Source organism: Mustela nigripes, chromosome 6, assembly GCF_022355385.1.
Source record: "Mustela nigripes isolate SB6536 chromosome 6, MUSNIG.SB6536, whole genome shotgun sequence".
Taxonomy (NCBI): domain Eukaryota; kingdom Metazoa; phylum Chordata; class Mammalia; order Carnivora; family Mustelidae; genus Mustela; species Mustela nigripes.
In genome coordinates this window covers 23,916,435-23,932,309 of record NC_081562.1, presented here as the reverse complement: position 1 = coordinate 23,932,309, position 15,875 = coordinate 23,916,435, and the positions used below count along the sequence as shown (strand labels likewise).

The 15,875-nt window shown below is 37.6% G+C and overlaps 1 protein-coding gene across 1 annotated transcript in view; it reads left to right on the top strand.

Moving 5' to 3' along the window:
• Positions 1 to 15,875, top strand: part of CFAP54 (cilia and flagella associated protein 54) — a 302,579-nt gene that overhangs the window by 217,234 nt on the left and 69,470 nt on the right. Inside the window, exons 53-59 of the mRNA XM_059402309.1 lie at positions 768 to 915; positions 1,740 to 1,897; positions 2,065 to 2,241; positions 2,343 to 2,469; positions 7,986 to 8,141; positions 9,892 to 9,997; positions 11,163 to 11,256. Of these exons, the coding sequence (XP_059258292.1) occupies positions 768 to 915; positions 1,740 to 1,897; positions 2,065 to 2,241; positions 2,343 to 2,469; positions 7,986 to 8,141; positions 9,892 to 9,997; positions 11,163 to 11,256 (966 nt within the window). The remainder of the gene's footprint in view (positions 1 to 767; positions 916 to 1,739; positions 1,898 to 2,064; positions 2,242 to 2,342; positions 2,470 to 7,985; positions 8,142 to 9,891; positions 9,998 to 11,162; positions 11,257 to 15,875) is intronic.

The window sequence follows — 15,875 nt, the reverse complement described above, 5'->3', positions numbered from 1 at the left end:
TTCCCAATGTCTAAAATTGATCCCCTACCCCCACTTAGGAAAACCTCCCTTTGTCATTCCCTCTCAGACGCTTTGGACATTGGTCACCCCTTTGTAAAGTTCAGTAATGAAGATGGGAAATCATTTATAATACATGTTTGGAACATGAGCAACATACAGCAATGAATTAAGATGGGGGGGCTCTAAGTTCAGAAGGACACAAGTTTGAATCCCACTTCTGCCAAAACATAATGGAGTTAAAGCAAATATTTAATTTCCTAGGTCTCCATTCTCACATCTGTAAAACAAGTAAAAATAACTCCTCTTTGGCTTTTTTGGGAGAATCAAATAAGATAATGTGTATAAAGTATTTGGCATTGTGCCTGGAACATAATACGTATTCCATAAATATTAGCCACTGTTATTTATTATTTTTCAGCCATTAAGATAATGTTTATAAAATTTTTGAAGACATAGGCACCATGGATAATATAATTTGCAAAGAAAAATTCAGAGCACAAAACTATTTTCTATAATGGGTATAGGAAGAAAAAGAAAAGTTGAAAACCGGTATGCCAAATATTAATAGAGGATTGTGGGATTGTGAATGATTTTTTTATTTGGTGTGTGTACTTCTTACATTATAGAATGTGCAAGACAGTTTTCCAAAATTAAAAATTTAATAGTATTAAATGATATCAGATGCTTCTCTTAACTCACATTTAGCATTAGGCTAGACCTTTAACATTATTCAATGGCAAGATAACCATCATTTTCATGTTGTTTAGGCTACTGAAAATAAAGATGCGAATGAATTTTTAGATCCCGTTTCCCTAAATTCTCGAGAATATTTCAACATTCATCTCTGGTTGAGGTGCCGCTTAGCACTGGTGACTGCTTTTGTTGCACAGATTCATGGCATTGGATTCGTGACAGGTACAAATATCCTATTTTCTTAATCCAAGTTTTCATAAAAATTAATTTTACTCAGGTAATGGAGGTTTTATTGAGATCCATTTTATTACTAACATTTTCTAACCTTTATAGCTTGATCTGTTTCCAGAATAAAAAATTCATGTCATTAATCAAGAATAATCATGCCTGTAGTCCCTTGAATCACTGATGTGTGGCATATATGTTTCTGATGTATGGAGAGCAGGCGAGGCGATTTCAAAATGCTAACATGCAGTTCTTCATATCATTGAGGGAGGCAGCATAGCTTAGGGGTCCTGAGCACAGACTTTGGCTCCAGGTACTTGATCTGGGTTAATGTTTGGTCCACTACTTTCTCCCTGTGTGATCTTGGCCAAGTCCCTTAATCCCCCTATGCCTCAGTTTCCTCCTTGGCAAAAATGGAAAAAATTTCACCTACTTCTTAGGGTTATTGGCAGTCTTAATTGGGTTAAATTTATAAAGTTTTAGATGATAGCCTGGCACATACACATGTTAATTCTTACAGCGATTAATAATTCTCTATTTGGAAATCTACCTATCCACTCATCTCTGTTCATCTTCCACATTAATTTTTTTTTTCATGTAGCACCATTACTTTTGTAGCACTGGGTTACCCTAAAGTACTTTCTCCCAAATTGCAACACATTTATTTTTCATGTTTTGTGTAGAGTCTGTTTTCCAACTTTATATCTTCCCATTCTTCTGTATTATTCAATATTCCTGTGATGGATGGATATTGGGGATGTTATGCATATCTAAATTTGCTTTCCTAGGGTATTTTAGATAACTGCATTTATTTACTTTAGAAAATGATATGATAGATTACGTCAGCCTCATCAGTGAAGTGTGTGAGGAGGCAAAAAGTGCAGGCGACAGGGAGCTACAGGCTGAGATCTTGATGCAAGCTGTAATCATTGGCCTACAAGAAAAGCATCTAAAGACAGACATCATAACCAAGCTTCAGGTAGGAAAGAAACCTCTTTCACATTGATATTTACCTAATGATTCTGATTAGAGCAAAAGGAGAGAATTTTAAATTCCCTTAGATTCTGAATGCATAACAGTTTGGCCAGCTCTTGTTTCAGTGAATTGGAAATGGGACTATCAAAAGGAATAATTTTATTTTAATAGGCGATAATACATTTGCTAGAAGAAAGTGAATTTATTTCTCCTCGATCTCATTTAACCCTGGCGAGAAGCATGCTTTTATTGGATGACTTAACAAAAGCTGAGAAATTCAAGGAAACTTCTTTAAAAACAGAAAAATTACATTTGTTGATTCAGTCTCACAACATTCTTATTGAACAGGTGAGCATGCTTTTGTGTCCTCAAGATCTAGAAACTTATTTCTGTGTCTTCTGATTCTAAACCACATTAGTTAGTTATTAACTACAGTGTTCCTTTTACAGATGCTGACTTTTGGAGAAACAATTGAATTTCCTTTATCAAACACTGACTATGCAAGTCCATTACAGCCTTTGAAAAATATCTATCTTCCTCATGTCATGTTATTAGCCAAAACCAAAATGAGAATTGGTAAGAACATTTAAACACATATTACACCCATGTCACTGATAAAAAGTTTTTATTTTCAGGCAGGTTGTCAGAGGAGTGCCTTCAAATGGGATAATATTTATGAATACCAGGCTTCATTTATTTAAACAAATAGTTTTTGATTATTTACCATGTGCCAGACTCTGTGTGGGGTCCTAGGAAGTTAAGATTAAAAGGATATAGTCCCTGATCTTAGTGTGGGAGACAAAAATAAGCAAGTAAACAAACCATATGGAGAAGGGCATATTATATTATAAATATTGTATGAACACTTTTAACATTTATGAAATATTTCTAGAATTTTATAAACATTTATAAAATGTTTATAAACATTTATAAAATTTAATAAGATAAATATTGTATAAGATAAAATGTTTATTTGATAACTACCAGACAGAAAATCAGTGAGGATATAGAAAGCTTACGTATAGTAATGATTTATATATAGGTATGTAATTATAAATTGTCAGTTTTATGAAAGATGTGGATGAATTCTGCTGATAAAGAATAATGAAGGGAGGGGAGCCTATTTAGATAGAGTCACTGGGGAAGAGCTCTCTGGGGAAGTGATATTTAACCCTAAACCTTAAATTGCAAGTGACTAGTTCTGTACGGTGGAGGCAGAGAGAGCCTTGAGTGGTAGGTTCCGAGATTCGGATGAGCGTGACCTATTCTAGAACTGTGGGAGACCAATACAGCCTGATCAGAGTGGACTACGGAGCACCTCATGGGAGGAGGTGAGCTGGGATGGTTTATGTTTCAGATTACCCTGGCTGCTGGCTGAAGACTAGATTGTAAGGTAGCCTGGAGCCAACTGCAAGTGGACCTTATGGGAATTGTTGGAGCAGGAAACCAGAGGCATACAGCTCTTGGGAACCAAGGTGGAGCCAACTGGTGCTGTCCTTCTCAGGAGCTGACAGATTGTTTCAGTCTTTCTCTAGGACACAGTCTCTGGTCTTTGACTCAAGGCTTGCCTCCCTTTACCTCCCCAGCTTTTGCCCAGCTCAAGAAGGCAGAAAATCTCTGTGTTCTAACCCTATATTAATCATGCCTTTTTCAGTTCTGTATTTCTGATGCTTTGACATCTAGGGCTATGCTGATCAGGGAGGGACTTCCCAAGGTTAGCAGGTTGCTAGAAATTAGCAAAACGCTATCTTCTAAGCATGTCTTTTACATGCAAACTGATGAAGTCCCAGAACCTAAGTCAGGTTCGGTGGGGTGAGGAGGTTCGGAGCCGACAACTAAAGAAAGAATTCTTAAGACGTCGTTGGTGCAAAAGGTGATTTATTAGAGCACGGGGACAGGGCCCGTGGGCAGGCGGAGATGCGGCTGCCCCGGGTTGTGAGGGGTGGTTGGTTATATACACAGGAGTTGGGTAGGTGAGGACAAAGGGGTGTTCAGAAGGGCTATTGGGGCAAAGAATACTATCAGGATATTGAAGGCTTAGTTGCTATCAAGTAAAGACAATTGGAAGTCTGGTGGAATGTTACATTCCTGCTATCAAGCATCCTTGTTAATGAGATTTAGGTTTAGAAGAAATTTAACTTTATTTACTTTTCCTTCTACCTCCACCTCCTTCCGTTTTTCATGGAGGGGAGGGTGACATTAGGCTTGAGAAACTGAGTTCTGTGTCTTTGGAAATTGGGCTATTGATAAGGTAACTTCTTTGTTGTAATCTCAAGGACATTTGCAAACCAAGGGAGACTCCTGTCTTGTAGGATTGTGATCTCAGCAAGTTAACTATTTATCATTTTATGGCAGTCAGGGGTGCCTGAGGAATGCTACACCTATGGAGGGGAGCGGGTGAAGAGGGGGTGCAAGGTGCCAGCTTTTGCTTTGTCCTCAGCCAGCCTCCTGCTCCCTCATCACAAACTGTTCCAGAACCCATCCTCTGAACCTTTATTGGACTCCCTTATTGTCCGTTGCTGGGCTCTGACATGCTGAGCCACTATTTTTCTGCCCTAATCACCCTGGGGACAGGTATCAGACTCCTAGCAGAGCACACTGAAATTATTCAAACTCATTAATCCTAAACCTGTTTGGCAGGCTTACTCGAACCGAATCATCCCCTCCTACAAAATTCAGAATAAAGGTTCTGATCCACATTTTCCCCTTGCTCCCTCCACCTCCTGACTGACTTTTATGCTTTTCTATGTGGTGTAGTGTGCCCCATCCTCTGGGAAGTGTAACAGTTGTTTCAGTGGTGGTTGTCACTGGGCCTGTTCACCTCATCACACCCGAACATTAAAAAAACCTGCATTTTAAAACATTGCCCTTCACCTCCTGGGACCCATTTGCCTCCTGTACCAGGGGCTGCTCAGTTCAGGAGAGGCTGATGATTGGACCAGAACAGAAAAGAGGGGCAACAGAAGTGTGGTCAAACCATCGTCTGTCCAGAATCTTCTCCCTAATGTCCTTTCTGCTGCACATTCCCCTCATTATTATTGATCATTATTATTATAAGATTTTTCATCATCATCATCAGATAAGAATTTTGCTATTTTGGGTAAATGGCATCACCTCTATATTGTTGAAATTCGAGAGGCCTAGCTGACCTCTAGAATTCCTTCCAGCAATCTGATCGCTTGAGAGCTATTTTTGTGCATTTCTAGTCCATGATTTGTTATATTATCAGTATATTCAATTGCCACAAGAGCTTAAAATACAGATTGTGTTAAATTGTACAGATTGTGTTAAATCAAATGTATTCTCTGCTTTCATGACTCCCTAATCTTGAAGAAGTGTCACCACTCAGTGACAATAGTGCCACCGTTTTTTAGACTCACTTGAGGCAGAACAGCTTGCTTTCTGTTATATTATATTAAATACAGACTTAAAAAACAAAACCAAAAGCAGATTTTCTGTCAAAACAACATCAGTTTCACAACTTCTTTTTCACAGAGTTGATGTTTATTGGAAACAGGAGCACTTCAATATTATGAAGCATAAAATCATCTGATTTGATGCTTTCTCGACAGTTTTCCTTTATAGTGAGGCTATACATTGCATCACAAGAATATAGCCACATAAATAATTGTTTTTTTCTTTATGAAAGCCTCTGACAGAAAAAGTCATCTTGAAATTGTTTTTATAAAACCCAAAATAAGCATCATGGTTATTTGAGATCATTTTCCCCCTTAATGACAAAACCTTGAGCTTTCCCATAATGAAAACATGGATTACTGATTGTATAATAGGTGTGAGAAAAGCTTCAAGAATGATGCTTGGGAGTGGGGATATAAGAGGGAGCCATCTCTGCCCTCAGAGAGCCTGTTATCAAGCTAAGGAAACAGAAAAAGAAAACTGTTGGTAATTTCTGTAACAGGTCTCTTCCTAATTTTCACAAAAATCTAGAAGACAAATCTAGAAGTATTTTTAGTGTATATTAATACTTTATTATATATATAGTATATTTTTCCATATATCATACCTATAAATATATACCTGCTTAAATTACATGAAGATACTTGATATTATTGTCTTATATTAATAAAAAGCTGTAGTATAATTTGAAACCAGAAGTGAGTCAGATAAAAATGGGAGCTGTGTTGAAATATGAAGTTGTATTGGACGGACAATGTTAGCATATCCTTGCCTGGGATCTACTCACAATTGGTCACTGTTGGGATGAAGAACATGGACTCTGGAGAAAGATTTCTGGTCCATTTTCCTTGAGCAGTTCACTTTAACTCCTCTGGGCTTCAGTTTCCTCTCTCATAAAATGTGGTTCTCAAAAAAAAAGCCAGTACCAATCTCACTGGCTTATTGTGGGATGAATGAGTGTGTACCTTGTTTGAAGGGCACCTACTTCGTGTTAACAGCATTGTAGGTACTAGCGATTCTCACTGCTCCAGGGATGACCTCCTTGCTCTCCTGGGAGCACCCTGGAAGCAAGGCTCAGTTTCTTCATCTCTATCTTCTCCACAGCATGCCACTAAACTGCCTTGTCCAGAGTCAAGGCTCTGTAACATCTCCCTGGATAAGAGCAAGAGAAAGAGGGAGAGGTACATTTTTCACACCATCTTTCCTTTCATTCCTCAACTAAAAATTTATCAAAAGTTCTTGGTTTCTTGAAAACTCTTTGCAGGGCATAGCATTTTGGAATTGAAACATTTCAGAACCCAAAGAGACCTTACATATTTTTTAGTTCTATTGCCTCATTTTTCAGAGGAAGACACTCAAGACCCAGAGGCATGTTGGGATTTGTTCAAGGCCTCAAATGACATGGTAGTGCTGGTGACCAGCTCAGACCCAGCACTTCAGCTGGGACCCAGTAGCTATATCAGTCTGCAATCCTGCACTACCTTCCTGTTTATATTTCTCCACTGTGTTGTTCAACTTTCCTCTTGATGAGTATTTCCCCCACTGCCTTCTACTCTTTATCCCAACATTTTCCTTTTTTAAAATTACCGAAAGACAAGGTGATCATCAGTGGCCAGCCCCAGTGGCCAAATTCTCTAAGAAGCCTTCCCTAGCCTTTCTGGAGTCTGGCCGAAGGCCCCTGTAACCTGCTACCACATCGTCCTGTGCTTTCCCTGCCACACAGTTGAGCACACAGTATTTTAACTGCTGCTCAGGCCATTCTCATTCTCCATTGAACACTGAGCTCCACAGTCTAACTCTTGTCATTGTTTAGAGTGTGTGTCCTGGAGCCAGACTTGCCTCAGTTCTGATCACAGCCCAGCTACTTACTAGTCACATGAATTTGGACAAATTACTTAAACCTCACTGTACCACTGCTTTCTCCTCTGTAAAGGCAGTGTACTAATGAAATCCAGCCAGAGTTGGGAGGATTGCATGAGAAAATGTTTAAGTCCTTGGAGGGGTATCTGGATTGTAGGAAGCACTTAAGAAACATGAGCTCTTATTTTTCTCTTTTCTCATTTTTTCCCAATGCCTCCATATTATCCAGCACTCAGAAAATATATGCTAAATAGCTATCTGTCTGTCTGTCTGTGAGGGTACACAGATTAAATCTAATGCCTCTTCAACAATACAACAGTCCTTCATTATGTTAAGTGATGATGGGACCACACAAGAAGCCCTTATCCAAAAGCCTTCTGCCATCTAGTTGCAGTGACAAAATATGCATAGCGAGCAACCACTAATAGAGCTGAAAAGAAACAAAATTACTGCCTATTAATATATGCAAATTTTTATTGGGAACAATATAAAACTTAATAAAACTTCCAGATGTTTCCCTGCTAACAACCTCATCTTAGGAACACAGTTGTTTTGTAGAACATAATGAAATTTTAAGAACTGAAAGAGATTGAGAAATTATCCTTCATTTTAAAAATGAGAAAACGTCAAAATTTATCAAAGATAAAGTTACATAGGGCTACTGTTGTAGTGCATTGAAATATTTGGGTGCTGAATTTTAAGAAAATATTTCTTAGATGCTAAAAAGCAAAGACTAGCAGAGTTCTTAATCAAACTGATGGTGAGAAAAGTCTGAGTAACTTGGAGGCTTATTATGAACAACCTATTCCTTATAGGACATACAGTGGCCAAACAAGTATATTATACCAGTAAAAAGAAGGATCCCTCAAAGTGGTTCCCTGCCCTTCATCTTTTTGAAATAGCACTGAAGCTCTGTCAGGTATCAGCAACAGAAGAACATGAGGTGGAAGCTGAAATTCTTTTTCAGAAAGGTAAGATGTACTTGGGGTCACAACTATGATAACGTTAATGGAGGGGCGCCTGGGTGACTCAGTGGGTTGAAGCCGCTGCCTTTGGCTTGGGTTATGATCCCAGAGTCCTGGGATTGAGCCCCGCATTGGGCTCTCTGCTCCGTGGAGAGCCTGCTTCCTCCTCTCTCTCTGCCCGCCTCTCTGCTTACTTGTGATCTCTCTCTGTCAAATAAATAAATAAAATCTTTTAAAAAAAAGTTTATGGAATTTTTTTCCTATTAGTGATAGATTTCTTGAAAACCTGGTCAGTGACTATAAAAATTACAGGTTTTAGGGGCGCCTGGGTGGCTCGGTGGGTTAGGCCACTGCCTTCGGCTCGGGTCATGATCTCAGGGTCCTGGGATCGAGTCCCGCATCGGGCTCTCTGCTCAGCGGGGAGCCTGCTTCCCTCTCTCTCTCTGCCTGCCTCTCCATCTACTTGTGATTTCTCTCTGTCAAATGAATAAATAAAATCTTTAAAAAAAAAAAATTACAGGTTTTACACAGGGCTTAGTGATGCAAAGACATTGATACCCCTGCCAGACTCAGTTTGGGATAAAGAGAACACTGCTTATTTTAAGTTTATATCAAGAAAGGGAAAAAAGTACTGCTTCTTAGTTTCTTTTATAATTATAACTGACCCTCAGGCAAAATTTCATTTTTGACTCAAAAATGTCCTCGTCAGCCATCTAGCTACAAATAATGTTTCTTAAATAATGCGGGAAGACATCTTTTATGCATAATTTCATTCCTTAGGTAGGCATTTTAGTTAATTTCTATAAAAGATACATACCCATTTAAATTAAATAGCTATATTTATAAGTTACATACAATACATGTTTGTATAATATGGTCATATAATTTTACTGTGGCTGTTTTAGCCATGAGAAGAGTGATGATGATGATTGCTATCATTTGTTGATCATCAATTAGATGAAAGGCACTGTAGTTGTCAGTGTTTAACATCTCATATTGCTAATTCTTACAATAGCTCTACAAGATAGGCATGGCTAATCCTAGTTGACAGCTGAGGAAAATGAGGTACAGTCTGGCTGCGTAACTTTCTCTAGGTCAGCAGCTTCTAAGTGATAGTAGCCAGATGTGAACTTAACAGCAGGAGGCTCTGTGCCCTTTGTGCAGCCCTTCACATGCTGCATGAAAATTGGGAATTTATTTCATATTGATAAAAGATTTCCCTTTCTTGCCCTTCTGGCTACAGAAGTGCCATTCCAGTGAAGGCTGTGGCTCACCATTAGGTCTGAGAGCTGTGTGAGCCCTAAAGCATTTGCATCATTTGCGATTGTTTTCAAGTGTTTGTTGACTTTTGGGGCTTTATTTTAACAGAGTTGTTTTCTGTGATATCTGCAATACTAGACAGAGGAAGGAGGACATGGATGTAGACAAATGGAATGAGCCCTATAGAGGAAAGGAAAGTACAAAGGAAGGAAGTAGAAAAATAAGATGGTAAGAACATTTGTGTCTGGAAAGCCAAAGGAGGCTTTGACTCAGTGTTTCTCACTAAAGGCAGAGTGAGGCTGGAGGCTCCTGGGGAAGGAAGCAAAGGATCTTTCACTATTAGCTGACCTTACCACGAAAACAACAGACAGATGGGCTAAAAGGACAGCACGTCCAATTTTCTGAAGTTCCAGCATGAAATATTTATTCTGAAGTTCTAAATGATAGAAAAAGGAAAAACCATTTATATATATATATATATATTTTATTCTTTCAGGCAAAATAGAACGTCAAATATTGATGGAAGAGAAATCTCCAAGCTCACAACTTGGGAGTTTATTTGAAGCTATACAGCTAAGCTTGAGAAATGATCAAAACTCAGGGTAAAAAGAAAATCTTTCCATTATTATAACTATATGTGTTTTGATTTAAGCCCTATGTTTTCGTAGTACATTGAACATTCAAGGCTGGCATGCCTGGGAGACCCCCTTCCCACCACAGGGCTCATTCACTGGGGTTCTTTGTCCAGCAGGTTTACTGACTTCCTTTTCAAGATCGTTGACCTTGGCTCTTACCAAGGCTTGTTTTTACAGTGATGGTTGATGATGGCAGTTATCATGGTGGCATACTAGACTGTGAATTTACTTCTAGTCTTTACTCACACTGATCTCCTGTCTATCCCAGGATTCTAGCAGCCTCCCATGGATGTGAAATTGTATCTAGAAAGGATTTGTGTGGATGTTCACTCTGTCAGCAGGACCAGGGCTGGCCAACTGAATTCTATATAAAAATCATCTTAAGAATGGGTATATGGGTGCCTGGGTGGCTCAGTGGGATAAAGCCTCTGCCTTCAGCCCAGGTTGTGATCTCAGGGTCCTGGGATCGAGCCCCTCATTGGCTCTCTGCTCAACGGGGAGCCTGCTTCCCTTCCTCTCTCTCTACCGGCCTCTCTGCCTACTTGTGATCTCTGTCAAATAAATAAAAAAAAAAAAAGAAAGAAAGAAAGAAAGTGAGACTATGAGATTGTTACATGATACTTTAAAAAAAAAAAAAAAAGAATGGGTATATGCCAGTATTATTACAACTACGCTGATTTAAATGGCCCCAACTGACAGGTTGGATAGTGAATACACAGACCTAATCCATACCAAATCACTGCTTTCTGCATGACTCTGTGTGTCTTTCCACTTTAGTGTAGGAGGATAGAAAGAGAGGTCTGGTTTGCAAGGCAGGTTCCTTAAGACCTGATTTTCACTTATTTAGTGCTTTGTGTGCTGGACTATTCTAGAATGGTCTTGATGCTGGGCTTCAGAGAGTGTTGCCAGCACAGGACAAGGTTGTATGTCTCTTTAATAGCTTTCAATTTCACTAGGGAGGATGGTATTGGTGTCTATGCCAACAGCACTATGAAAAGAAGGTATGAGTCTGGGGGACAGGTACTAGTTTTGTCTATTTTTACCTTTCATTAGCTCAGAAATTGTAGAAAATGATGCAAAATGATTATGAATGGTGAAGCTATTTAATAAGTACAATGTTATATCATTTTAGGTTGATAAGAGACTCCTACTTAGAAATGGCCCTATTATTTTTACATATGAGGAAGCCAAAAGCCAAAATTTCAACATCACCATTAACACTTACGGTAATAAACTAATAAACTATTTTATTGTATATCTTAAGTTAATTGCCTTTGAACCTGCTATTTTGGTAACTCTGTGCTAGACCTAATGAGACTGATTTTCCTGTATGACTTGGAGAAATTAATTCGCTGCTTTATAGTCACACTCATGTTTAAATACTTCTTTGGATACTTTATATAAGGCTCTGGAAATAGAGTCCATGTGGACATTTTTACCTGTTAAAATGTTATACATGAAATATAGGTATGTGTAAATACTTTAAGTTATTCATATTAATCAGGAAATTATAAGAAATGATATATTGGTTAAGCAAATGAACCAAGATTTTCATCAAGGATATGATGTACAAACAGATAACGTTTTGAAAGACTCATTTATTCATCACATACCTACTGAATATCTACTGTGACCCAGACAATATTCTGGAAGGTTATAAAGCAGTGATTAAGACAAACTTAGTCCTTGTTCTCATGGGGCTTACCTTTTAGTAGAGGGAAACAGACAATAAACCAGTAAAGGAAGAAGCAAGAGGAAGAAAGGTGGGAAGGAGGGAGGAAGGGAGGGGAGAGAAGGAAGGGGGGATGACTTAGGTGGTGAAATTCGGGATTAGGAAAGAACATGGGTCGGTGGGACTGTGAATGACTCTGTTGGGAAACATAAGGTTCAAGGTGGGATTTGTTGGATGAGGAGATTTGCAGAGGCATGTCATTGGCATCATTCATCTATTTAGAGCAGTCCTTCCAAACTGAGGGGCAGAAGCACCTCTGGGGATCCTGTGAAAATACAGAATCCAATTTGGTATGTTGAGGTTGAGGTCTTGAGGTTTGATATTTCTAGGGAACTCCAGGTTAATACTGCTACTGCTGGTCTGGGAGCCACACTTGAATTCTAGGGACCTAGACTGAGGGAGATCCTGTGGGCAGGATGTGGGTGCATTGGAGATAGATGAGCCCAATAAATCGTAGTTTTTACTTTTTAAATTTCAGTAGGCTTTTTATATTTCATCACAATTAAGTAATCCTTTGACCCAGCAAGAGATTTTTTCAGAAAGTTTTGGTGTCAAATCTCTAATTTTTGAGACAGCATAGATGTGATTTAAACCTTTGGGCCAACAGGCTTTTAGTTAGTTGAATTATTCACATGGTAGCCACTTAGGTAGATATAGCAGCTATTATTTTATTTTTTTTTATCAAAATGATTACACAGAAAAGTTACTTTTTATGGTGTGGTAAACATGTTTATTTCTAGTAAGAGAAAATGAAAACCTTTGTTTCTATGGCAAGTAGCAATGCAAATTGATAGGACACTAGGATAATAATATATTAACTTTTTGGCCTTTACTAGAGAAGTATTCATACTTAAGAACTTGAATAAGGTAGAATTTGAATGAAAAAATAATTCCATATAATATCACATTATTTTTGTATGATGTAATATAAATATTTTAGCAAGTCATACAATTAATAGAAACACAGAAAACAGCCAAAGACAAATAAGAATTATGCAGACACATTCAACCATTGAAATTATCACATTAGAAGTTTGTCCTAATAAAGGCATGCTTTATAAATACTTTAAAAAAAGCACTATTGCTTCACTTTTAAGGAGAGTTCACAGACCAAAGTGACCAGAGCTCTGGTTTGGGTTTGAATCCTAGCTTCATGACATACCAGCGGGGTTATTGGGGCCTTTCTAAGCCTAGTTTCCTCATCTGTGAGGTGGAGATGAGGATATTGACCTCTTAGAGTAGGAGAATTAGACAAGATAATGGGCATGGCACATAATAAGTACTCAAAAAAGAAGTGTACTGTTTTCTATCAATGTGTGACTTTGGCTAAACATTCACATTTTATCTTTCTAGAGTCTTTTGTGCATAGTAGGTGTTCAATAATTATTTTTTTTAGTTAAATGGAATTGACTATTTCATGAACATGTATTCATTCATTAACCAAATACTTATTGAGTGCCTAATGTATGCCAGGCATGTTACTCTCTTTCCCTAAGAAGCACAGACGAGCAAGGGAGAGAAATAATTATATCAAAATCCAATGAGGACTATAATCAAGTTATGTCAAAGTAGAGAAGTGGAACAAAGTGGGAACTAATTCTTCTTTGGGGGAATACTGGAGAAAGCTTCACAGATGAGATAATTCTGAGGAATGACTAGATGTTTTCCAAGTAGTTAAGCAGGGGGAAAATAGTCCAAAGAAAGAGATTAGCAAGCACACATATTAAAAATAGATTTATTGAGGTACAATTTGCATGCATGAAATTAAACTATTTTAAGAGCACAGTTCACAGATGTTTGCTAACTTACAGAGCTGTGGAGCTAGCATCACCATCCAGTTTTAGAACACTCCCGTATTCCAAGAGGATCCCTAGTGCCCATTCGCAATCATTTCCATTTCTACCCCTAGCCCCAAGCAACCACTAATTTGTTTTTTTACCTCCATAGATTGGCCTTTTCTGGGTATTTCCTATAATTGAATTTCATATAAATGGAATCATATGTAGTCTTCTGTGCTTGCCTCCTTCACTTAGTGTTGTTCTTGAGGTTCACTTATGTTGTAACATGTAACAGAAGTTTGTTCCTTTTTATTGCTGAATAAAAACGTAGTCCTTTATGGGGAGATGGAGAGGAGAAGGGAGTTGAGGGAAATTGGAAGGGGGGAGGAACCATGAGAGACTATGGACTCAGAAAAACAATCTGAGGGTTTTGAAGGGGCAGGGGGTGGGAGGTTGGGGGAGCCAGGTGGTGGGTATTACGGAGGGCACGTATTGCATGGGAGCACTGGGTATAATGCATAAACAGTGAATTCTGTTACACTGAAAAGAAATTAAAAAAAATGGAAAAAAAAAGTAGTCCTTTTTTTTCAGATATACAGTATTTTTTTTTTTTTTACCCATTCAGTAGTTGATGGATGGATATGTGAATTGCTTCCACTTTTTGGATATTTTGGTTAATACAGCTTTGAACATTTATATGCAAGTTTTTAAGTATATGTTTTCAGTTCTCTTGGGTGTATATCTAAGAATGGGATTGCTGGATCATATGCTAACTCTATGTTTAACCTTTTGATGATCTGTCAGATTGTTTTCCAAAGTGCCTGTACCGTTTTATATTCCTTTGAGCAGTGAATAAGAGTTTCAGTTTCTCCACAGCCTGGCCATCACTTGTTATTATCTCTATCATTGATTGTAGCCATCCTAGTTGTTACAAAATGTATCTCATTGTAGCTATGGTGTGCACTTCCCAGCTGTCCAATGATACTGTGATTTTTTCATGTGCTTACTGATCATTTCTGTATCATCTTTAGGGAAATGTTTATTCAGATCTTTTGCCCATAACCTAAACTAAAATTTTTTTTTTTAATCACAAGATTTTTAAAATGTATATTCAAGATTCAAGTACTTTATCAGATATTTGATTTGCAAATATATCCTCCAGTTGATGGCTTGTCCTTTCATGTTGTTAAGAGTGTCTTTGGAGACAAAGTTTTAAATTTTAATGAATTCCAGTTTATCATTTTTCTTCTTTTATATATCGTGCTTTTGTTGCATGTCTAAGAATTCTTTGTCTAACCCCAGGTGTTGAAGCTTTTCTTCTGTTTTCCTTTAAAAGTTTTAAAGTTGTAGCTTTTATGTTTATGTATGATCCATTTTGAATTAACATTTGTGTAAAGTGTGCAAAGATCTAAATTCTTTTTTTGCATGTAGCATCCAGTTTTCCCTATACCAGTTGTTCAATAGATTGTCTTTTCTTCATTGAATTGCCTTGGTACACCATTGTCAAAAATTAATTGATCATAAATGTAAATGTTTATTCCTAGACTCCCAATCCTACTCCATTGATCTACAAGTCTACCTTAATAGGAATTTTCACCCTCTTGGTTATTGTAGCTTTCAGTTAGCTTTGAAATTGGAAAGTACATGTTTTCCAACTATGTTCTTTCTTAACAAAATCATTTTAGCTACTTTGAGTCCTTTGCATTTTCATGTACATTTTAGTAGCTGCTTGTCAATTACTGCAAAAAATGAACAGAATTTTGATAGGGATTGTGTTAAATCTGTAAATCAATTTGGGGACAATAGCCATCTTAACAATATTGAATCTTCCAAATATGAGCTGTCCCTTCATTTATTTAGATATGAATGTCTCTCATTAATGCTCTTTACTTTTCAGTGTACAAATTTTGTACATTTTTGTTAAACCTATTTCTATTGTGAGTGGAATATTTTCTTCATTTTCAGATCACTTACTGATGATATGTAGAAATACAATTGATTTATGAATATTGAGTTTTGTGTCCTACAGTCTTGTTATGTACATTTATTAATTCTAGAGTTGTGTGTATGTGTGTGTCTTGGGATTTCCTAAATATAGGATCATGTCTTCTGCAAACAAATACAATTTTACCTCCTTATTTATGATCTAGATTCATTTTCCTCTTTTTCTTGTTTGTTTGCATAAGCTAGAATCTCATATGCAGTGTTAAACACCTTCTCCATCTTAAAAAAAAATACCCTTTATGTTCTTCTGTCTACATTTTTCCATTCTGAACTCAAGCCCAACCTTCTTAATAAGGCCCCCCTCTCAATTCAAAGTGAGCTTTCTTTTTTA